Source organism: Podarcis muralis, chromosome 13 (assembly GCF_964188315.1).
Source record: "Podarcis muralis chromosome 13, rPodMur119.hap1.1, whole genome shotgun sequence".
NCBI lineage: Eukaryota > Metazoa > Chordata > Lepidosauria > Squamata > Lacertidae > Podarcis > Podarcis muralis.
Window position 1 is genome coordinate 45,453,445 of NC_135667.1, and position 25,177 is coordinate 45,478,621.

Genomic DNA, 25,177 nt, shown 5'->3' on the forward strand with positions numbered 1-25,177 from the left:
GAAGCCAGAACAGCAAGAGGGATTGCTGCTTTCACTGCGCAGCGATCCCTCTTGCTGTTCTGGCTTCTGAGATTCAGAATTTATTTTTTTCTTGTTTTCCTCCTCCAAAAACTAGGTGCGTCTTGTGGTCTGGTGCGTCTTATAGAGCGAAAAATACGGTATGTTATTAGTAGCTGGGGGTGGGTAGTCTGAACAGCTTCAGGACTATGGGGCAACCATGATAGTTTCCCTGGTTTGCAAATTATAGAATTGTAGAATTATGACCCCAAGGATCATGTCGTTGAGGCTTCCTCAAACTCGGCCCTCCAGAGGTTTTGAGACTGCAATTCCCATCATCCCTGACCATTGGTCCTGCTGGCAAGGGATCATGGGAGTTGTAGGCCCAAAACATGTGGAGGGCCAAGTTTGAGGAAGCCTGATGTAGTCCAAACCCCTGCTATGCAGGAATATTCAGCAGTCCCTTATGGGGATCAAACCTGCAACCTTGGCACTATCAGCACCATGCTCTCTAAACAACTAAGAAACCCAGGCTGGCCAAAGTTCCAGGAAGACTGGCAGCACCTACTCCAAGGCTTTTATGAGAGCGAGAGATTATGCTTCTTGTGAACATTATTCTCCCACCCTTTGGAAGATGCATTTTGGAAGCACTGTCTCAAACTCATAGGGGTGCCACAGAAATAATGTAGTTGGGTCAAGAGAGCGGTGGACTCAAAAAGGTGGGAAACCTCTGGCCTAGGCTCTGGCAACCTCTAGGTTGGGTTATTGCAACACATTATAAATGGGGCTACCTTTGAAGATGGTTCAGAAACTGCAACTGGTGTAGAATTTGCTGTCCAGATTGTTGACCAGGACAGGCGAAACTTACACCAATTCTTCCACAACTGCACTGGCTACAAATTAGTTTCCAGGCTCCATTCAAAGTGCAGGGGAGCTGTGTAAGACCCCAATACATCAAGGACCACATCTCTTCATACAAGTCCAATCCTTTGATCGTCATCTGAGGCCCTTCACTGTGTCCCCCTGTGCGCACAGGTCTGGAGGGTGGCAACGTGAGAATAGGCCTTTTCAGTGATGGTTCTCCCCTTGTGGAATGTTCTCCCCATACGGAGGCTCTACTGACTACTGACTGAGCTATGATCCCGTAATCTTTACCTGTTTTTAGGTGCCATACAATTCCCCCCCCCCTTTTACCTGGACTTTTAGCCCTTGATGTAATGGTGTATTGTTGTTGTTTTAAAGCATTTGTGGCTTCTTGTAGTGGAATAGGATCTTTAAGACCAGAGTTTTATTGCTATAGATGTTGGTTTTGTTTGTTGCAATTGGTTTGTTCCTATTTCAATTGTGTTACAGACGCTTCAGGTTGCGTGTTTTCGGATTGCGCACCGCGCCAAACCCGGAAGTTCTGGAACAGGTTACTTCTGGGTTTCATGCACAGAAAAACTAAATCGCGCTTTGCGCATGTGCAGAAGCGCTGAATCGCAACCCACATGTGCGCAGAGACAGCGCGTGGGTTGCGAACGCTGCGGGTTGTGAACGTGACTTCTGCACAGATCACACTCGCAACCCGAGTGTCCACTGTGAGAAAAGCGACTAGATCATCATCATCATCATCATCATCATCATCTCTAGCACTGATGAGACTCAATAGAAATGGACCTGTTCACTCTTAGGCATGACAGCTTCAAGCAGCCCAACTGGTCAGCCTGTGTAGAGTGTGGCAGGACACTTCATGCCTTCAGAAATGAGCCATCATGATTTTCTCTAGCACGACCTCCACTTCATCCCCTTTTTATTGCCATCTTACCCAGTAAGTGAGCTGGAATGGGGCCTTTCAGGTTGACGTACGTAGGGCCGTACCGCTCATACAGTTTCCTCCTGACAAAAGCATGCAGGTTTAGATAAAGGGGCTCCAGCTGATGATAGAGTTGTTCCAGGTCATCCTCAAAAGTTGGTGAATCATACCAGGAACGCCAATAGGCACCGGTATCCTTGAAGCCTGGACGCCAACAAGAGCACAGAACCCAAAGGAAGTCACACGTGCATAATCTCAACAGAAGGTTGGAGAATCATTCCCCCACCACATCATATACCCATGTTGTTCAATGTCTGTCTGTTCTTAAGGCACAGAGCACACAACCACAAACTGAAAGCCAATTCACATGATCATTTTTGGCATGGTTGTTGTTAAGTTGTGGGTGAACATATCAGACGACACAGCGATTCTTCAAACAGCTCTTGTTTATTCACAGGCCAGAACAGAACTGAACTGAAGGGTTCAGCCAGCCTGCTTATATAGAGCTCCACTACAACGCAACAGTAACCACTTTCTGTAACTATCCAATCACTGAACGTCACTTTCAATCCCTTATTTGCATAACTATCTACAGTATCCCCCTGCTGGCCCAGGGTGAGAACTTCAGTACATAACAGTTGTGTGGCGGGGTAAGTCAAAATTCATTGTTGCAGTGATGACCCTCTCCTAAACACGTTGACACATGCTCACCATTCCCTCCAATATTTTCAAAATGGGATGGAAATCAGTTGAGAATGTGCGTGCTGAGGTAACACACCATAAATCATCAGATCACAGTGACTTCACTCTGGCATTGCAGAACCATTCTCCAAATGGGTCCTCTTTTAGGAAACATGGGGAATACATTTCTAAAAGGAGGGCAGTACGGAGAGCTACAATATTCAAGCCTTCTCTGAAGCATTCAATCACCTTTTTTTGCCTAAGCTAAAATGCCCCAGCTGCATGCCGCTTTCTTCGCAAGGCAGTCTTTCTGTTAAGTTGTGGGTGAACATATCAGACAACACAGCAATTCTTCAAACAGCTCTTCTTTATTCAGAGGCCAGAACACAACTGAACTGAAGGGCTCAGTCAGCCTGCTTATATAGAGCTCCAGTACAACGTTACTGTAGCAACTTTCTAAAACTATCCAATCACTGAACGTCACTTTCGATCCTTCATTTGCATAACTATCTACAGTATCCCCCTGCTGGTCCAGGGTGAGAACTTCAGTACATAACACTTTCGATCCCATGAGTGACCTATTTCCTATTTCCATCCCCCAATCCATATTTAAAGCATCTCACCATCCATTTTGTAGGCCTCGTTGCTCAGTTCAACAAATTCCTGATACTTGGGCCGCTGAGGATTGCCGGCTGCGTTGTGCCACCCTTCCCAGGCATAGAGCAGTTTCCTGTAATTGCGAGAGGTGGCCATGATGTCCGTTATCTCTGAGAAGTGAGTGCGGGAGAAGAGACCAGAAACAAAAAAAACAAAAAACACAGAAAATGGTCATAGGTTGAAAAGAACCCATTTTGTGGGTGATGTGCCTCATCGTAAGGGCAGTGCTATTTATTCAGTATTATTGTTCAGGGACAAAGGGGTCCCCTCCCCTCAAGTTTGGGGCTATTTTTGATTCAGTAGTAGATTGCGAAGCATCTCAACAGCACTAGTTTCTGTCTCTCAAATTGGGAAACACTAATTCTGGGTTTGCTGGCAGCTGAGCGCTTGTAACTTCTCTCAAAAGTGCCCTAGTTTTTGAAATACAGTGTTACCTTGGGTTACATACACTTCAGGTTACATACGCTTCAGGTTACATACGCTTCAGGTTACAGACTCCGCTAACCTTGGGTTAAGAACTTTGCTTCAGGATGAGAACAGTGCTCCGGGGGTGTGGCGGCAGCAGGAGGCCCCATTAGCTAAAGTGGTGCTTCAGGTTAAGAACAGTTTGAGGTTAAGAACAGACCTCCGGAACGAATTAAGTACTTAACCCGAGGTACCACTGAATGTAAATCTTTGGACACAGCTGCTACACATAATTTCTATTCTAGCCTTTATCAATGTACAATGATACATTTCGTGGCCAAATAAATGGCTGAAACACATTAAAGGAAGACATCATTTTTAAGGGATCCAAATCAATCAGGCTCTTCAACTCTTGCAGTGTCAAGAGTTGTGAGGGCAAAATGGTCTCACACTTGAAAAATAAGCATACTGTTGAACAGGAGTTGAGAACTTGTGGGTCTCTGAGTGTTTTAGGACTACAGCTCACACTATCCCTCACCATTGACTGCGTTAGCTTCCTAGAGTGGCTAGGAGTTGGAATACAACAACAACAACAACAACAACAGGATGGCCACATGTTCCACAAGTGCTGTAGAATATGAACCAAGACAATCTGTGGCACGATAAGCACCACGTAAATATTTGTAAACATCAAAGCAAGCATGTGACATTTTACGCCACTACAATGTCACAGTTACCTGTGACCATGGGACTTGTGGTATTTCTGACACAGCCCTCAGATCTCAACAAATCACCTCCCCCTTGAGGTGCTCCCGTGTTGAAAGCAGTCACGTAGATTGGGGTGTGGGAGGGTTACGCTAATGAGAACAAGAAGATACACACCTGGTTCTAGAGCCCAGCAGCTGGAATTCTGATTTGGCAGACATACTTTGGAAGTGGAGTAGATATTGTCCATCTCACTCAGAATAGTGTTATACTTAGAAAGGAAAGAGAAATAGTCCAGGTTAGTGTGACAGTCCCATACCTGCTAGTTCTACGAAGTCACTCCTTTTCGGCCCAGCCACAGTGTCACCTGTTCCACACCTCAGGTCTGCTTTGTACCCTATGATCTATCACAGTTTCAACAGAGAATGGCTGCCAGGTGGCAACAGCAAGGACACCCAGGGAGGCTGCCTCAAACACAAGCTTCCTGAGTAGTGTTCAAAATTATTTATTTTATGATGAGCTTGAAACTTAGGTGTCTGTAGCCAGCCAAGTCAGGAACGGGACCAAAAACACCTTCGTTTTCTCTGCAATCTTGCATTATTGAAAGTACAAAACTATTGGGCAAGTCGCTTTTGTTTCAGCATAAAAGTCTGCTGTTCTCACATGACTTTGATGTGGCGATGCTGCCTGCACCATCAAGATCCTGATCAGGCCACCCTACATGCCATGGAGTGGGAGTCAGGACTCTGGTGTTCTCACCACCATAACCTGGCCAAGGCATGCATGGTCAAAGGAATAAGAGGAGGCAGGTCTGAAATTCAAAGTGGGCTGGGAGAAAATGGGAAATGCAAAGTGGGTGGCAGGGGGCAGTAGAGGTGTACAGAATCAACCCTTCACAGTTTAAAAAGCGATGGGAGGGGAGGGTGCTGAGCAAGGACAGATAATGGCGGAATTTGGAAATGAGGAGGCCAGCATTGCATCGGCCTTTAGGGCAGAGGTGGATTTTGGGCGGTGCGACCAGTTCCACCACACTGGGCGCTGCAACTATGACATAGTGAATTGAGCAGGATGGAAGACGAGAGGCACAGGGGGTGCTCAGTTTTGGAGTCTCTGAAAGGCTAAAGTCCACCTCTGTTTAGGGTAAGGTACATAAGAGAAGAAAGGAGCTCTTGGGGGGGGGAGGCACAGTAGTGGGAGAAGGGAGTCATGTTAGGATGAGGGCTGATTGCTGGAAGAAAAGGTTGTGAAGCGTGCCTGCATTCAGGGCACATGAGAACATGAAAGAGAGCAAAAGGAGTTAGCAAGTGCTTTGATGTTAGATGAGCATCTCCAGTAGGTATAATACTCCGGGGCAGGGAGTAAGACTGGGCACCAACAAAGGTCCGTATAGTTAAAGCTATGGTTTTCCCAGTAGTGATGTATGGAAGTGAGAGCTGGACCATAAAGAAGGCTGATCACCGAAGAATTGATGCTTTTGAATTATGGTGCTGGAGGAGACTCTTGAGAGTCCCATGGACTGCAAGAAGATCAAACCTATCCATTCTGAAGGAAATCAGCCCTGAGTGCTCATTGGAAGGACAGATCCTGAAGCTAAGGCTCCAATACTTTGGCCACCTCATGAGAAGAAAAGACTCCCTGGAAAAGACCCTGATGTTAAGAAAGATGGAGGGCACAAGGAGAAGGGGATGACAGAGGACGAGATGGTTGGGCAGTGTTCTCAAAGTTACCAGCATGAGTTTGACCAAACTGCGGGAGGCAGTGGAAGACAGGAGTGCCTGGCGTGCTCTGGTCCATGGGGTCACGAAGAGTTGGACACGAATAAACGACTACAATTATTTATACCCCGCCTATTTGGCTGGGTTTCCCCAGCCACTCTGGGCGGCTTCCAACAGAATATTAAAATACAATAATCCGTCAAACATTAAAAGCTTCCCTAAACAGGGCTGCCTTCAGATGTCTTCCAAAAGTCTGGTAGTTATTTTTCTCTTTGACACCTGGTGGGAGGGCGTTCCACAGGGCGGGCGCCACTACCGAGAAGGCCCTCTGCCTGGTTCCCTGTAACTTGGCTTCTCGCAGTGAGGGAACCGCCAGAAAGCCCTCGGCGCTGGACCTCAATCTCTGGGCAGAACGATGGGGGTGGAGACGCTCCTTCAGGTATACTGGACCGAGGCCGTTTAGCACCAACACTTTGAATTGTGCTCGGAAAAGAGGTCAATTAGAGCAGTAGGGTTCATAAGGTGCATTGCAGCCAATCACCTGGGACACGTGGGCCTTCTTGGTGGCTGTGTCTTTCATTAATAGGTAGTGAAGGGTCAACTCGCCAGGATTTGGGGCTGTGAACTCCCATTCTGACACACCCTTTGCGCCTTTTCAGTGCAGAATCCCAGGTGGCCAGAATGGGTATTTGGTACCACTGGCTGATGGTGTGCTAACAAAGCTGAGCTAGTCCCCGGAGAAGCTCGGCAGCAAAGCTTTGCATGCAGAAGGTTGCAGGTTCAACCCCTGAGATCCCCAATTACGGCTGGGAAGGAACCCTCCTTGAACCCCTGGAAGGCTACTGCTCCAAGTCAGCGCCAACAATGTGTAGCTCAGTGGTCCGACTCACTAAAGGCATCTTCCAGTGCTCCTCTAACACAGAGTTAAAGTTAGTAAAAGACTATTTATATAAAAGACACCAAACAAAAGCCACTTCAGTAGAATCCCTAGCTTGCAGATGTACTCTGCTATGCAGCTGTTTTATTTTTAATCTTTCCTTATATCAACTCAAAAATAAACAAAGTTCAGATTGGTTTTCCATTCACAAAACAAGCTTTGGATGGGTTGGGATATGTTTACCCTGAAAGTACAAGGAACAACTTTATGACAGTTTCTTTGGGGGGGGGGGAGGCAAAATGAAATATTTGTCATCATTGCAACTACAGCCTCAGCTACAGTTCCCATGTTTTTTTTAGTTTTGTTTTTGTCTTTTTTAAAAAAATCAATTCCACAAACTGGCTTCTTGCCCTGGGAACCAGACTGGCAGGAGTAAATTAAGCTCACGTATTCTTCCTTATCAAGCAGGAGAATGAGGAGTAGGGTCTTTTTTTGGGGGGGGGGGTGTAATTTGTTCTTTCTTGGCTACAACTAAGCATCTTAGCTGTATCATTACCCATATAGGAACAGCAGGAAGATAATATTCAAATCCATCCCTTTTCAAGTCAATGGCAGAGCTTTATGTTGTTTGAAAATAAAAACATCAATAATAACAGCCCCCGTGAAGTATGCTAGTCGTAACTGGAATAGCTGACAATTCTTTTCCATCCTCCCCCCCCCAAAAAAAACCACACCTTATAATGAAAGTTTTTCTAGGTAAAGATATAAAAAAGAGGAATAATACAGTAATATGCTTTCCTTTAACGTATGATAGAATGTGCTATCTTCACACACTGTTTGCTCCCTTATTTAAGCTTGCATTGTTTTGTGGTTATTATGCATACAGACATGTGGGAGAGGGGGGAGCAAGGCCGATATCTGATGCCCCCCCCCAGCCCTTGCTCTGCCACCCCAAAGCTGGAGAAGTGGGAACCTGGGCTTTGGGAAGGAGGCACAAAGCTCTGCAGGGCCCTAGAGCCCTCCCACCTCCTTCCCAAAGCTTGGAAAGCACTAACTAGGCTTTGGGATGGAGACGGGAGGACTCTAGGACCTGTCAAAGCCTCACAGCTTGGGAAGGCAGCGCAAGCGCTTGAAGGGGCCACCAAGAAAAGGCCTTGTGGGCGGAATGTGGTGCTCAGACTGTGTGTAGGATCACCTTGGTAATACAACATGTTTCTTAGGAATGTAGACTGATGGATTTATGGGAAAGTAGGGACGCAGGTGGCGCTGTGGTCTAAACCACTGAGCCTAGGGCTTGCTGATCAGAAGGTCGGCGGTTCGAATCCCCATGACGGGGTGAGCTCCCGTTGCTCTGTCCCAGCTCCTGCCAACCTAGCAGTTTGAAAGCACAAGTAGATAAATAAGTACCACTGTGGCAGGAAGGTAAATGGTGTTTCCGTGCGCTGCTCTGGTTTCAACAGAAGCAGCTTAGTCATGCTGGCCACATGACCCGGGAAAACTGTCTGTGGACAAATGTCAGCTCCCTTGGCCAGTAAAGCGAGATGAGTGCCACAACCCCAGAGTCGTTCGCGACTGGACTTAACTGTCAGGGGTCCTTTACCTTTACCTTTTTAGGCATCTATAACATGTTAGGGACGCGGGTGGCGCTGTGGGTAAAACCTCAGTGCCTAGGGCTTGCCGATCGTATGGTCGGCGGTTCAAATCCTCGCGGCGGGGTGAGCTCCCGTCTTTCGGTCCCAGCTCCTGCCCACCTAGCAGTTCGAAAGCACCCCTAAGTGCAAGTAGATAAATAGGTACCGCTTTATAGCGGGAAGGTAAACGGCGTTTCCGTGTGCTGCGCTGGTGCTGGCTCGCCAGAGCAGCTTCGTCACGCTGGCCACGTGACCCGGAAGTGTCTCCGGACAGCGCTGGCCCCCGGCCTCTTAAGTGAGATGGGCGCACAACCCTAGAGTCGGACACGACTGGCCCGTACGGGCAGGGGTACCTTTACCTTTACCTTTAACATGTTGGCATGCAAAGGATAATGCCCCCTTTTTTTCTTCTCTCTTTTCTTTCCTGTGTTATAAATTACATTTTTCAAACTTTCAAACTTTTATTCAGCAGTTGGGAATTTTGCAACGAACCAAACAGTTAATAATAACATGCTTTTTAAAAAAGCTTTCTTTTTTCGTTTAATAAAAATGATTTCATTTTTTTAAAGAAAAGAAATCCGGTCCGTTTTATGTTCCCATATTCTGCTGGTACATACCGGTAAATTTACGGCAACAGCATCCCATTTGGACCGGGACCCTGAGGCTGAGGAAATGATGCATAAACGCCGCAGCCATTTTCCCACTGAAAATCACTCCTCAAAGCTGCTGTTTGCCCATTGGGGGGAAACTGTTAACCACTGCTATGCTGCCACAATTGTTAAAATTTAGAAACGAGGGACCACCTAGTTTGACCTTGGATTTAAACAACAGGGATTCCCATACAGGGATGATGGTCAGATCACTCTATCCACAGAACTCAAAAAAAGGACTGAGGGACTCTCTTTCCAGTTTGAAGCAACCTCACTGTGAAATTGCTTTACATGCTCCACTAGACTAGTTGGAAAGAATTAGCCGCAGAACACTAAGAAGAGGCAAAGAGGATAGATTACTAGCAGGAGGGGATAAGAACTCCTTTGAGCTCTCTCTCTCTCGCTCTCTGGCTTGGCAGGATTTGCTGTTAAATGCTTCACTTATCTCCATGGCATATTTGGGAAACTTAGCAGGAATCTAGCCTCTATGGCCAGTCTCTCTGACACAAGTCACTAGTCCTCGAGAGGCAGCCCTGCAGTAGCGTACATGCATTCTTTGGTCTCTCCCTCCAACCTTACCATGACTTCTGGATGCTGCATATGAACTAAGATGAAGAATAACACAAATGGCTCCCTTGGCGGAGACTTCAACACCAGGCTGCAAATGCTATATCCCCTGACTTGGAAGTAAGCCCTGTTGAGCCTAATGGGACTTCTGAGTAGACCTATATAAAATTGCACTGTTAATGCAGTTTGTGGAGTCCCAAAAGGCTGGAGCTGGAACATACTTTACCTTAAAGGTAAAGGTACCCCTGCCCGTACGGGCCAGTCTTGACAGACTCTAGGGTTGTGCGCCCATCTCACTCAAGAGGCCAGGGGCCAGCGCTGTCCGGAGACACTTCCGGGTCACGTGGCCAGCGTGACATCGCTGCTCTGGCGAGCCAGAGCCGCACACAGAACGCCGTTGACCTTCCTGCTAGTAAGCGGTCCCTATTTATCTACTTGCACCCGGGGGTGCTTTTGAACTGCTAGGTTGGCAGGCGCTGGGACCGAACAACGGGAGCACACCCTGCCGCGGGGATTCGAACCGCCGACCTTTCGATCGGCAAGCCCTAGGCGCTGAGGCTTTTACCCACAGCGCCACCCGCGTCCCATACTTTACCTTACCCCAGCACATAATCAGCTTCCTCAGAGATGTCACTAGGAATTTATTTATGTATTTGTAGTTTATTTATTTTAACAATGTATATACTGCTTAAGGGACACGGGTGGCACTGTGGGTTAAACCACAGAGCCTAGGACTTGCCGATCAGGAGGTCAGCGGTTCGAATCCCCATGATGGGGTGAGCTCCCGTTGCTCGGTCCCTGCTCCTGCCAACCTAGCAGTTCGAAAGCACGTCAAAGTGCAAGTAGATAAATAGGTACCGCTCCGGCAGGAAGGTAAACAGCGTTTCCGTGCGCTGCTCCGGTTTGCCAGAAGCGGCTTAGTCATGCTGGAAGCTGTACGCCGGCTCCGGCGGCCAATAAAGAGAGATGAGCGCCGCAACCCCAGAGTCAGCCACAACTGGACCTAATGGCCAGGGGCCCCTTTACCTTACATATACTGCTTGGTATGTAAGTCTGAATCATCCATACCCATCGCACAGGTGTAGACTCCCTTTGTCTGGAGTTGTGTCCTTACCCGTTGCCGCTTATCCATGGGTAGGTTGGAGGGTCCCAGAGTCTGGATGGATCTGACGATTTCCTTCAGCTGAGGATCAGTGAAGTTCTGCCAGATGCTGCCAAAGCTCTCCTTCGCTTTCTTCCCCCAAACCTCTGTGAATTCTTGCTCCTTCAAAGAGGCTGCTACCTGCAAAGGGGTGGTGGTGGAATACATAGATACAGGTAAGCACACAGTTTTTGGGTACCTTCAACGGTCCATCTTGGTTGGTCCCAGACAGACTGGCAGCCACCAAAACCTTGGCACTAGCGCTGTGCTGAAATCTGCCCTGCAGTTTCTGAAAGGTCTTGCAAAGCAGCCATTTCCTTTTTGGGGGGTTGTTTTGGTCTCATTCTCAATACATTTTAGAATTTCTTCAGACTTCTGATAGAAGCGGGGTTTTGAGTGTACCTTATTATTATTGCAAGGAGGTCAAGCGTGGCAGGTGCATTTTTCTTCTGCTGCTTCCCTGGCTGCCCACATGTTCTCATCTGAAACGCAACATGGGAAGGAGCGACCTCATGAAGTATGTGCACCTGGGAGGGCTGCAGGGTGCAGACCACCACTGGCAAGCTGATTTGTTGCATGGGCGAAAGGGTGCTTCAGAGCACCCCTCTGCCACCCCAAAAGTAAAGTAATTGCAACAAAAGCCCTGCACTTGGCTCATGAGAATTTCACTAAAATTTTCTCCCCCTTCTGAAAAATTTTAATTGCAATTTATTGTCTCATTAAGTGACTGTGTGTGTGTGTGTGTGTGTGTGTGTGTGTGTGTTCAGCATACCACTGCCTGCCATTGCTGAATTTTCCAGTCCTTAAAAATCAGGAAAGGAGATTGTGGTAGCTCCTTTGTGCTCTTTCCTCAGGATAGCAAAAGCACAGTGACAGAATCATAGAACTGTAGAGTTGGGAGGGACCCTGAGGATCATCTAGTCCAACCCCCTGCAATGCAGGAATATGCAGCTGTCCCATGCAGGGATTCGAACCTGCAACCTTGGCATTATCAGCACCACACTGTAACCAACTGAGCTAAATGATTAGTTTTGGCTGGCTTTGAAGCACCTATGGGCACTGGCAGTGGAGTTGGGGAATTTCATCCTCTCCATGATTATTGCAGTTTCAGGTTTAAACCAACAGCACACTTTTTAGACATGGATCTTCCACAATATTTCTTTATTATCAACATTACCTTTTCAAATTTTGCAAGAAGGCCTTTTCATCCAACAATAAGCAATAATTTACAATGTAATAAGTAAAAGCTTTCTCACATTTAACAGAGACTGTACCCTTCTGTCAGTATCTTTACTGAAATTTTGAAATATAACAGCAAAACGGTTGGCAGCTATTTTTATTTTTTATAATAGGGGGTGAATCCGTTATCACCTAAATCCTTCCTTCTTTTCTCCTGTAATACTTTTAAATACCGTATTTTTCGCTCTATAAGACACACCAGACCACAAGACGCACCTAGTTTTTGGAGGAGGAAAACAAGAAAAAAATATATTCTGAATCCCAGAAGCCAGAACAGCAAGAGGGATCGCTGCGCAGTGAAAGCAGTGATCCCTCTTGCTGTTCTGGCTTCTGGAATAGCTGCGCAGCCTGCATTCACTCCATAAGACGCACACACATTTCCCCTTACTTTTTAGGAGGGAAAAAGTGAGTCTTATAGAGCAAAAAATACAGTATATATTTTTAAGAAGCCCAAAAGAGAGCAGTAGCAGCATAATCTGCCAGATACAGTTCTCATCAAAGATCAAGGAGTTAGGGAGTAGGAAGATCAGAAATGCCCCCACTTCCCCAGGGACTGCCCAGAATAACCCAAAACCTACAGATGGAGGAAACCCTTATCATAATGAAACTGGAAAGAAGCAGATCAGATCAAAACAGGTGGCGTGGGTGAATTGTACAGATGCAAACACATTAAAAATATATATATATTGTACACTCGGTTCTAAATGCACATTTCACTGAAGATATGTATAAGCCAAGGTAGAAATATGGACAGCTTCCCACTCCCCTCCCCACCCCCTGAAATGAATAAATGAGGGCTCTATTTCTAGTACAGTGGTACCTCGGATTACTTACGCTTCAGGTTACAGACTCCGCTAACCCAGAAATAGTACCTCGGGTTAAGAACTTTGCTTCAGGATGAGAACAGAAATTGTACTCCAGCGGCGCGGCAGCAGCAGGAGGCCCCATTAGCTAAAGTGGTGCTTCAAGTTAAGAACGGTTTCAGGTTAAGAACGGACCTCCGGAACAAATTAAGTACATAACCAAAGGTACCAATGTATAGGGGAACTCTTTAAGTGTTTTGTAGCAGGAGGGTCTAGGACAGAGCCCTGGATCAGAGTGATAATCCAAAAGGCTTACTACCATTGTAGCTTCCTAGTTGATTCCACACTAGTGATATAGTCTGCAACCACTTGCTTGTTATGTGAAATCCAGGCAATGTTATGGCCAACCTGCTGCATTTAAATTGTTGTGGCTGCTGTTGTCCTCCCATCATTTTCAGGCCTATGGTGATGATTCCTACCTGCCTCCCCCCCCCCCCGCCTCCGCCAATGCAACTGCGGCGCCAGCTTGTATTGGAGTTTTTATATACCGTATTTTTTGCTCCATAAGACTCACTTTTCCCCTCCTGAGCAGCGATCCCTCTTGCTGTTCTGGCTTCTGAGATTCAGAATCTTTTTTTTCTTGTTTTCCTCCTCTAAAAACTAGGTGCGTCTTGTGGTCTGGTGTGTCTTATAGTGTGAAAAATACGGTATATTTTTTAGGGCTTCTGTGTCTCAATCAGAAACTTTCACTTTGTAGCTTCTGTCTCTAATTGCTTCCTGTTCAGGTCGGCGTTGCTTTAGTGCCATTGACCATTAACTGGTTGGTTCCTGTTCCCTGCAGGAGAGTGGCTTGATTTACTGAGGTTTTCCTTTTCCTTTATGAAAGTGTGAAATGTCAGTATTTCGCCATAAAATAAAAAAAGGAAAAAACAATGAGAGGGAAAGACTGTTTGAAGCGCTCCACCCCCACCCCAAGGAATGAGATCTTACTAATTAAAGGGCAGCTCATCACTAATGCCATGCCACTTTAACAGGAAGCAATTGGAGTCAAAAGCTGCAAGGAAGAAGTGTTTAATCAAAGTTGCAGGGTGCTGCTGAATGCTGTTTGCTTTTGACTAGGGATGGTGTAGAAATTTGATTCAATCTGCATTTAAAGATGAATCACATTTTCCAAAACAGGAAGAGAAAACAAACCACAGCCGTCCTTTTTAATCTCCATCAAGTAACGTGTACAAAAAGGCATATTCAGTGGTACCTCAGGTTAAGTACTTAATTTGTTCTGGAGGTCTGTTCTTAACCTGAAACTGTTCTTAACCTGAAGCACCACTTTAGCTAATGGGGCCTCCTGCTGCTGCTGCAGCCCCGGAGCACAATTTCTGTTCTTATCCTGAAGCAAAGTTCTTAACCTGAAGCACTATTTCTGGGTTAGCGGAGTCTGTAACCTGAAGCATATGTAACCTGAAGCGTATGTAACCCGAGGTACCACTATATTAGTGAAAATGACATACAACAACTCATTATATTAAGGAAAAATGGTCTGCAGAAATATGTATATTAGACAAAATCGCATAGAAAATATGTATATTTGGAGAGATTTGCACTAAAATGTGGATGAATTTTGATGAGATTTTGTTTGTTTGAATGGCAAACTAATGTGGAAATGTGAACTTAAGGCTGGAACAATGAAAAATAGAGAGAGCCCAGAACTGCCAATTTCACCCATCCCTACTTCTGAGTAAACAGGATAAAAGGATCACCCTTTTAAATTCCACTTCTAGCTGACGACAGAAAAGGAATCAAATCAGCTGTAACCTCTGTGTCTGGATACCTCAAGGATACGAAAGAATAGGTCCTCAAAATGTAACAAGAAGTCCACAAGTGTAAGAGTTCCCAATCTCATACAAAAACTGCATGCTAGAGTAAACTGAAGTCCAGGAAAAATATAGCTACCAAATCAGAAGGTGGTGGATGGATGCTAACTTTGTTACCAGGAAATGTGCTTCCTTGCAGATTAGGAGGCAATTTCCAAAAATAACATGCCACTTCATAGGGAAAACAAACTCCCAATGTAGCAGGTAATTGAGAGTTACGAAACAACAAACAGAAAGCCTGAAGAGAAATATGGGCAAACCGTGCCAAAAATAAATAGAAAGGAAATCCTGTGTACCAAGCCTATTTGCATGCAGAAATCCATCAGTTACAGTACATCATTTTTTGCTTAAGATAAGAGTGTCCCCTCCTCCACCACAGCTTTGAAAGGCTAGGGTGATAGAACTGAAGGATTCCAAGAAAATAGGGATTTGTGGCAGAGCTGCAGTCTGCAACCACACTAATTACTGAGCCTATGACCACATTTCCATCTATTTATTTGTTCCATCGCAGTTCTAACCTGCCCTTTTGCCATAAGGTCCCAGGGTGTGTTACACAAAATAAAAATAACACAATATTAAAATCTACTTTGGCCACCTCATAAGAAGAGAAGACTCCCTGGAAAAGACCCTGATGTTGGGAAAGATGGAGGGCACAAGGAGAAGGGGACGAGAGAGGACGAGACGGTTGGACAGTGTTCTTGAAGCTACAAACATGAGTCTGACCAAACTGCGGGAGGCAGTGGAAGGCAGGAGTGCCTGGCGTGCTCTGGTCCATGGGGTCACGAAGAGTCGGACACGACTAAACGACTAAACAACAACAACAACAACAAAATCAGCTAGGGGGTGGAATTAATAGCCATATTTCAGCAGCTTGCTTCATAAACCTAAACAATCCTGTTGTCAACTTGCTGTCTTGCCCAGCCAGACCTCCACCCCTGAAATTTTTTTATTCCCAGCCAAAGCCAGCCGACAGTCCATACAGCACACATTACAGTGGTACCTCGGGTTACATAAGCTTCAGGTTACATACGCTTCAGGTTACAGACTCTGCTAACCCAGAAATAGTGCTTCAGGTTAAGAACTGTGCTTCAGGATGAGAACAGAAATCGTGCTCCGGCGGCGTGGACGGAGGAAGCAGCAGCAGGAGGCCCCATTAGCTAAAGTGATGCTTCAGGTTAAGAACAGTTTCAGGTTAAGTACGGACCTCCGGAACAAATTAAGTACTTAACCCAAAGTACCACTGTATCTGGGCCGTGTAGCTGTGCCTTAAAAATATATTTATTTTTTGGGTGCTAGGACACAAATGGTCCAAGATAATCTGGATTAGGACCCTAGTTTTGATGGTAGAGGGCTTTGGCCCTTTGCTCCTGGTTGCGGCCTTTATCAAGATTGTGCCTGCAACTGTATTCCCCCTCAATAGTCCCAAGTCCTCTCATGTTGTTTGCGTATCGCAAAAACAGCACAATAAAATGTCAGTAATATCTACAACATATGGTTCATCATCAGTGGCCAGCACAGAAGTTTTTGGTTCATGAATTAGTTTAAACAAAAAACAAAACAAAGGGGAAGCAGGATAGAACAGAGTTAACAGATAACATTCAACATCGTGTAGCTGAATGCCTCATCAGGAGCATTTATGGTTGTGCTTAGGTTATGTATGAGTAATAGTCATTTTTTCCTATTAGGTTACCAATGAATCTTCACTTTGAACCCACTTCCTGTGTTCATTAGTAGAACAACACCATATATATGTTTGAATATAAATGTAGATCAACCATGTTGAGCAAAACACTGATGCGTGGATTGTTCATTTCCTGAAGTACTGGCATATGTTGTGAAATTAACCCACACATAGATCTTTCTTGATCTATCTATGTGTCAACCATAGCTTATTTGTTATTCTCTCAAGGACGGCGGTTTCCCAGACTGGCCTATCCTTGTGCCAGAAAGGACTTCCCCGTTTCTGGTTGTGTTGTATCTAGCCTCTTATAATAAATGGTTTATTAATTCTTTATTAATCCACACTGTTGTCTTGAAATATATTTGATGAAGCCAATCTCAGCTGCCTTTATTATCTGTAGAGATACTTTGCCAGCAACCAGCTGATGGGCTAGAAATATAGACTTCACAATGGTGATGCCTAATCTTATACCTCATTAGCCTTTATTTACAGCTTCTCCACCAATCTCTGACAGGGCCACCTTGTCTTATTTTAATCCCCAGTGGGAGCACTGGTACAGTATGATGCCATCAGCTCGCTCTGTAGTTAGTATAAAACTGGCTACACGGCCTCAAAACAGTCTAAATCCCCAATCAATGTAAACTGTCTTCAGTGCCTGAGAGCAAAATAAATAAATCATGATCACAGTCACAAACTGTAGCCACTTAAAGTGAGGAGAGAAATCTGGATTCATAAATAGGTGATCTAGAGTTGACTGGCAGGGATGGAAAGGTCTTGGGGGGCAGCACCAGATCTGACCAGCTCATCCACCCCACAGATTTGCTTACTTGGCAATCCACACCACAATTCAGCATAAGCAGAGAGCATGAACCCAGCAGAAAGCAGATTGCAGACCAAATAGCTTCAGATGGCTCCATAAAATGAGTCAAGCCACGTCCTGCAATTGGAAGTCAAGACTAGAGCTCACCTATACTTCCTCTTGACCCACGCCTAGAAAGTGTGGGTACAAGCAGTTTGCGTTTGACTCATGCTTTCTAGGCCCAGATCCAAGTGGTTTTCCCCTTGCTCTGCTCCTTTCCTAGGGAAACCCCGCTCTTTAGCTCTGAATTGGTATTAATAATGGTATTATAAACTGGTATTGTTATAATTAGGCTATTATTGGACTGTACAGTCATATCTTGGAAGCCAAATGCCTTGGTTCTCGAACAAATCGGCTCCTGTACGATCGAAACCTGGAAGTGAGTGTTCCGGTTTTCGAACGATTTTCAGAAGCCGAACGTCCAGCGCGGCTTCCAATTTGCTGCAGGACGCTCCTGCAGCCAATCAGAAGCCACGCTTTGGTTTTTGAAGGGCTCCTGGAGTCGAACGGACTCCCAAAACGCATTCTGTTCGAAAACCAAGGTACCACTGTAATTGAAAACTAATAAAACTTATTATAAAAAATAGGAAACGATGAAGCAAATATTGTCATTTATATACATCAAAAGTCATCAGGAAATTTTTGAACTTGAAGTTATTGCTCTAACAGACAACGTGCTTTCTTTAAAAAGAAATTTTATCTTTGAGTTTAACCTCTGCATTAAGGGTGACCAAACAGAGCAAGTCTCATATTGTGCCTGAAGATAACATTTAGAAAGATATCTATTGGAAGAGTTTCAGAATTTAAAAAAGAGTTAATTATAGCATTCTGGACTTGGACCACAGTTAAAGTGCAACTTCTGCATAAATAAGAGTTGACGAAGGGCTAGGGGAGGAAACTGTGTTATAAAAAAATTCTGTAGAGATTCCAAATTCATAATTTGCAAATCATCCCAGCCCATTTTCCTGCCCCAAACAAAACCTGAACCATTTATTTTGCTTCCATCTATATTTTTTTTCCCATTAAGTTCCCTTAAAGGCTGGAAGTGATATACTGAAATTTTCATTACTTCCCCAAATTTGCATAACAGTTATAAATTGGTTATACAAAATGATTCTACTGAAAACCACATCAATTTTAGTGCAAACATACCCCCCCCAAAATTGCCATCGTGTGTAACTTGCTAAGTTTAAAGTAAGGTTATCTATATTTCAAGGTGTGTGTGCGTTAACTGCATCCTGTATTTTGTTATTCCAGAATAAAATGAACAAAATTATTATTCTGTTGCCTGCCTTCTCTGACCCTTATTATATTAGTTCGTTTAACCATATGAGCTATGATTAACCTAAGGTTACCAGAGGGACGCGGGTGGCGCTGTGGGTAAAAGCCTCAGCGCCTAGGGCTTGCCGATCGAAAGGTCGGCGGTTCGAATCCCCGCGGCGGGGTGCGCTCCCGTTGCTCGGTCCCAGCGCCTGCCAACCTAGCAGTTCGAAAGTACCCCCAGGTGCAAGTAGATAAATAGGGACCGCTTACTGGCGGGAAGGTAAACGGCGTTTCCATGTGCTGCGCTGGCTCGCCAGATGCAGCTTTGTCACGCTGGCCACGTGACCCGGAAGTGTCTCCGGACAGCGCTGGCCCCCGGCCTCTTGAGTGAGATGGGCGCACAACCCCAGAGTCTGTCAAGACTGGCCCGTATGGGCAGGGGTACCTTTACCTTTACCTTTTTTAAGGTTACCAGATTTTTTCCAATGAATCTGGGGACACTTTTCAACTTCAATAGATTTTGTATGGGGACTGATTTGTAAATCCGGGAAAAGGGGACGTCTGGTAACCTTAGATTAACCATCACAATGTGAATTCCCTGTCCCCTTTTTTAACCAACCAGAATTTATTGATTTTTTTTTGCTGTACTTTCATGAAGGTGTAGCTTATAAATGTTTAAATAAATCAGCGTTCCATATCTTTGTCTCTCTAAGAGTCTCGTGATAGCGAGGAATCTGGCTTTTCCCACTCTTAACATATAACTATCCAGAGTTCTGCCAATAGGCAGTTATCTATACTGTATTAGTGTTAGCTAACTTGCACCGTAGGTGATTTCTATCAGCTGAATCACATGCCATAGCTAAAGTTCACAAAAGCCACATAAAGATGTTTATTGGGGCCTTACTACTTTGTTGAGCAAGATGGTGGAAGGTCACACAATTGTCAGAAGTATTTTGGCCCTATGTGACTGCAGCTTGTTTAGTGTATAAAACAGGTGTCCTGCCAGACAGAGGGAGGGGGAAGAGGATGCTATTTACGGTAACCTCATCTGTCACAATACACCTATTGTTAGTTACTTTTAGGTAAAGGTAAAGGGACCCCTGATCATTAGGGTCCAGTGGTGGCTGACTCCGGGGTTGCAGCGCTCATCTTGCTTTATTGGCTGAGGGAGCCGGCGTACAGCTTCCGGGTCATGTGGCCAGCATGACTGAGCCGCTTCTGGCGAACCAGAGCAGCGCATGGAAACGCCGTTTACCTTCCCGCCGGAGCGGTACCTATTTATCTACTTGCACTTTGATGTGCTTTCGAACTGCTAGGTTGGCAGGAGCAGGGACCAAGCGACGGGAGCTCATCCCGTCGCGGGGATTCGAACCGGCGACCTTCTGATCGGCAAGTCCTAGGCTCTGTGGTGTAACTCACAACACCACCCGTGTCCAAGAGACAAATTAGGAATGGCTTATGGACTGCAGACAGGATGAAGCTGTTTTGAGAAACAACAAACTATGCATCAAACAGTAGTACCTTCCAGAAAGAACAGAATACATATGCACTTTGAATATCATTGTGGGAATGTGGATTAATAGCCCAGCAGTGGAAATGCAGTCACTGTGCAAGAAACAGCTCTAGACTACCTAGACTTGTTGGAAGGGCATGCCTGGAAAATGTATACGCCACCAGCCCTCACTTCTATTTGTTCTTTGGCAAGCCATGTCACTTTGCTGTCCCGTTAAAACACACAATTAAACAATCTCTTCCTCTGTTAGCTCCTAGATCCTGTATGCAAGCTGGAAAGAGTTCGTTCTTCATTGTGAGCGCTAACATTGAAGGAAGTTCCCTTCCTGTGCTTGTACATCAAAAGAGGAGGCTGCAAAGAGTTCAGAGGAGGCAGGCTGGGAGCCAGACATTTGCAGCAATTCTCAGACTGCCACCTCCATGCTAGCAATCAACTGCAACGGCCCACAAAGCAGGCTGCTGCTGCTGTTTAATGTTTAATCTTTTCTGAGGACATCTTTGCTTTTTGCACAGAGTGCACTTTCAAATCTGCATTACCAACCATGAGAACTGAATTTGACTTGTGGGCGCACTCTGGATTAATTAACCTGGAACAGAAGGCTAAGATATCAAAAACAGAAATCTGCTTTTAGTGTGTGGCAAAACTTCCTCGTCACTCATGACCTGCTCCCCTTGGACACAGACCTTCCAGCCACAGCTTGGAGAAGAAGAACAGGGTGGAAAATACAGCCCAGTGATTCCATACCATTTGACTTCACACTACATGCCCTGGCTGGCATGCTTACTTGAGTAAGAACGTAGGGCTAAAACTTGCAGACCAAATGTAAGAGTTCTTCCAATTTGGTATATTGTGTGGGTTAAAGCACAGAGCCTAGGGCTTGCCGATCAGAAGGTTGGCGGTTCAAATCCCCACAACGGGGTGAGCTCCCGTTGCTCGGTCCCTGCTCCTGCCAACCTAGCAGTTCGAAAGCACGTCAAAGGGCAAGTAGATAAATAGGTACCACTCCGGCGGGAAGATAAACGGCGTTTCCGTGCGCTGCTCTGGTTCGCCAGAGGCGGCTTAGTCATGCTGGCCACATGACCCGGAAGCTGTACGCCGGCTCCCTCAGCTAATAAAGCGAGATGAGCACCGCAACCCCTGGACCTAATGGTCAGGGGTCCCTTTACCTTTACCTTTATTCCACAGTGGTCAGACAGATCTGTCTAGGCAACCCACAAACAGCACACTAGAGAGCATAACAAGAGCCCTTCTTGATCTCACCCAACTTGTTCCTTCTACTAGGTGGCCAAGCAGCTGCCTACGGGAAGCCCACAAACAGGACACAAGAGCAACAGCTTCCTCCTGCTGTTGTTTTCCAGAAGCTTGTATTTGGAATCAGGGTCCATTCTGAGAAGTAACACCATCCCAAAATCAGGTTCTGCTTTGCAGGGTTGGAAGAAAAAGATGGAGTGAATAGGGCCCTTGATTCACAGGAGCACCATAATCATGACAACTTTAAGGTATCTATGTTGAAAAGGTTGGGATGCAACTCAGCTTGTACCTAATGCTGGTGGGGAAATGGAGATAGAGGGGTGTACCTCCAAGCTCCCTAGACAACCTCACTGTCCTTTGCCAGTGCTGACCTCTCGTTTGATCCTAGACTGGTTGCTGCCCTAACTTGCTTCCCTGCTCGTACTTCTGAAGTCAAGAAAGAGGAGGAGATATCTTCTTGTGCCTCTCTCATAAGAATGTAAGATGAGCCTGCTGGATGAGCCCAAAGACCACAGCATCCTGTTCTCACGGTGGCCAACTACATGCCTGTGGGAAACCAAGAACACAAGAGCACTATCCCTTTGTGCGGTTTCTAGTAACTTGGCATTCATTTCTGAAGCATACTACCTTCGGCTGCGGGCACACGGCATAGCTGCCAAAGCTAGCACCAACTGATAGCCAGTGTGGTGTAGTGGTTAAGAGCGGTAGTCTTGTAATCTGGTGAACCGGGTTCGATTCCCCGCTCCTCTACATGCAGCTGCTAGGTGACCTTGGGCTAGTCACACTTCTCTGAAGTCTCTCAGCTCCACTCACCTCACAGAGTGTTTGTTGTGGGGGAGGAAGGGAAAGGAGATTGTTAGCCACTTTGAGACTCCTTAGGATAGTGATAAAGTGGGATATCAAATCAAAACTCTTCTTCTTCTTCCTCCATGAATTCCTCCAGTTCTCTTTCAAACCTGCTCAGGTTGGTGGCAATCATTGCCTTCCATGGGAGTTGAGCTGAACTGTGTGCTGTGTGAAGGAACACTTTCTCCTGCAGAGGTCAAAGGGCAAGCACGGCTCCTCTGCATCTCCAACTTAGTTAGAACAGGAAGTCTTCATTATCCAATTATGTATTACTTATAATAAGCTTTCTTATCTTTCAGTCTTAAAGTCTGAGTGCGGTTGCTTTGAATTAAGGCAACAACTATTTGATACGCAGCCAGCTTTTCTTTTTTTATAAACTGCTCTGAGGTCTTTAGTTTTTTCTTTTTTCCTCACAATCAAGCAGTATATAAATTTTATAATACAAATAAAAGGTGTGCTAACTCTGCAAAGTAATTCAACAGTGCACACACATACATTAACAAAAATAGCATTTTTTTCTTTTAATAATGTGTTAGTCGAAATCAATGGTAATGGGCAGTACTAAATATTATTGTGGTTGGGGGTGAGGTGTCGCTGCAAGAATAATAATAATGTGTACCACTCAAGTTAGTGGCAGCTGTGTAAACATTATGGTAGCATCCTGTGAATGAAGCTTCAGCAAGCGAGAATTAATTAAAACCAACCTGAGATCAAAGGGACGCGGGAGGCACTGTGGGTTAAACCACAGAGCCTAGGGCTTGCCGATCAGAAGGTCGGCAGTTCGAATCCCCACAACGGGGTGAGCTCCCGTTGCTCGGTCCCTGCTCCTGCCAACCTAGCCATTCGAAAGCACGAAGTGTAAGTAGATAAATAGGTACCGCTCCGGCGGGAAGGTAAACGGTGTTTCCGTGCGCTGCTTTGGTTCACCAGAAGCGGCTTAGTCATGCTGGCCACATGACCTGGAAGCTGTACGCCGGCTCCCTCAGCCAATAAAGCGAGATGAGCACCGCAACTCCACAGTCAGCCACGACTGGACCTAATGGTCAGGGGTCCCTTTACCTTTACCTGAGATCAAATATGACAATCCTTTCAGTTGAACATGAAATTGCAGAACAAATAAATTTCAGCCAAGTGATCATTTCCCCCCCCTGCAATTAAACCTTGGAGGGTTACATCCTAAATAAATCTGTATAATACTGTGATTTTTTTCCATATTCTTTTTAGTGTTCTGTGAGATCTAATAAGCATACATTCCATTTTCCATTTTCTGATTTATTCTAGTAATACTGTCATATATTATTAAATAGTCTACATTACATGGATTTACTTGTTTATCATTTTGTCGCAGCTGCTGTTAATTTTTTATGTCGTAAAATATGCGGTTGGCTTAGGGACAGAAGAGCTGGTATAATGTAGTTGTTAAAGCAGTGGTGTCCAAACTTTTTCCAGAGAGGGACAGATTTGATGAAGTGAAGGGCCATGAGGGCCAACCAAAGGGCCAGCCAAAGTTGTTGACCTTTTTTTAGGATTGATGTTGTTGAGGGGTTTTTTAGGATTTTACCACAGAAAATAAACTGCCGCAGGGGCCAGATTAAACCAACCGGCGAGCTGGATTAGGCCCCTGAGACGGACATTGGACATGCCTGAGTTAAAGCATCAGACTAGGACCTGGAACACCAGGATTCAAATTTGCACACAACACACACACCCAAACCATGAAGGTCATTGAATGACCTTCGACCAGTCACTCACTCTCAGCCTAACCTACCTCACAGGATTGTTGTAAGGATAAAATGGGGAGGAGAATTATGTCCACCATCTTGAGCTCCTTGGAGGAAACACTGGGTGGAAATGTAATAAATAAATAAGTATTTCATATTGTTTGCTCCAGGTGCCAAGATACAAATTATGGCCCTGCTGCCTTGGGTCCTGGAGGAGGCAGTCATAGATAGCCTTATCACCCTTGTCTAACCCCCCTTTTAAAGCCACCTAAAGCTGACAGCCAACACATCTTGTGGCAATGAGTTCCGCAGTTCAGATAGGCAGACTCCTCTTCTTTCTCTTAAATCTCCCACTAAGCAGCTTCACTGGACGGCCCGAAGTTCTAGCATTATGAAAGAGGGAGGAAATCCTATCTCCGTCCATTTTCTCCACACCACGCAGACTTATGGAACCCTCTATATATGCCTGTCCTTAAATCCCCTGCTTCCTAAACGGAAGGAAGTCACCGCTCTTGCAACCATTCTTCATTGGAGAAGTGAACCACAACCAATCATTCTGGTTCCTCGTTTCTGTACCTTTTCCAGCCCTACAATGTGCTTTTTTGAGATGCAGCAGGATGAACAGGGATTGCTGTTGTTTAGTCGTGTCCGACTCTTCGTGGCCCTATGGACCAGAGCACGCCCCAGTTCATGCAGGTTCCATTTAACCACCAGCCCTTATCATCTCCCCTAAGCATCCAAACTTCTATCTAAACATCCTCCCCCTCAACAATATTTTATAGTAATGAATATCACCAATTAGTTCTCAATTAGATAGAGAGGTAAAGGTAAAGGGACCCCTGACCATTAGGTCCAGTCGTGACCGACTCTGGGGTTGCGGCCCTCATCTTGCTTTATTGGCCGAGGGAGCCGGCGTTTGTCCGCAGACAGCTTCTGGGTCATGTGACCAGCAGGACTAAGCCGCTTCTGGCGAACCAGAGCAGCACACGGAAACGCCGTTTACCTTCCCGCCGGAGCGGTACCTATTTATCTACTTGCACTTTGACGTGCTTTCGAACTGCTAGGTGGGCAGGAGCAGGGACCGAGGGACGGGAGCTCATGCCGTTGCGGGGATTTGAACCGCTGACCTCCTGATCGGCAAGTCCTAGGCTCTGTGGTTTAACCCACAGCGCCATGTGCGTCCCTTTTAGACAGAGAGGTATTCTAGCCAAATTACCTGGCTTACTGGTTTTTACACTCTCCCCCACAATCCCTCACCACCTCATTCCTATGCAGGCTCAGTCCAGGAAGAGAAGAAGCCACAAGAGAT

General features: G+C 45.6%; 1 protein-coding gene across 1 annotated transcript in view; it reads right to left on the reverse strand.

Moving 5' to 3' along the window:
• The window catches only part of ACE (angiotensin I converting enzyme), a 58,671-nt gene that overhangs the window by 31,015 nt on the left and 2,479 nt on the right, over positions 1 to 25,177 (reverse strand). The window contains exons 2-5 of the mRNA XM_028701577.2: positions 10,795 to 10,962; positions 4,418 to 4,511; positions 3,097 to 3,240; positions 1,805 to 1,996 (exon numbers count right to left, since the gene is read on the reverse strand). Of these exons, the coding sequence (XP_028557410.2) occupies positions 1,805 to 1,996; positions 3,097 to 3,240; positions 4,418 to 4,511; positions 10,795 to 10,962 (598 nt within the window). The remainder of the gene's footprint in view (positions 1 to 1,804; positions 1,997 to 3,096; positions 3,241 to 4,417; positions 4,512 to 10,794; positions 10,963 to 25,177) is intronic.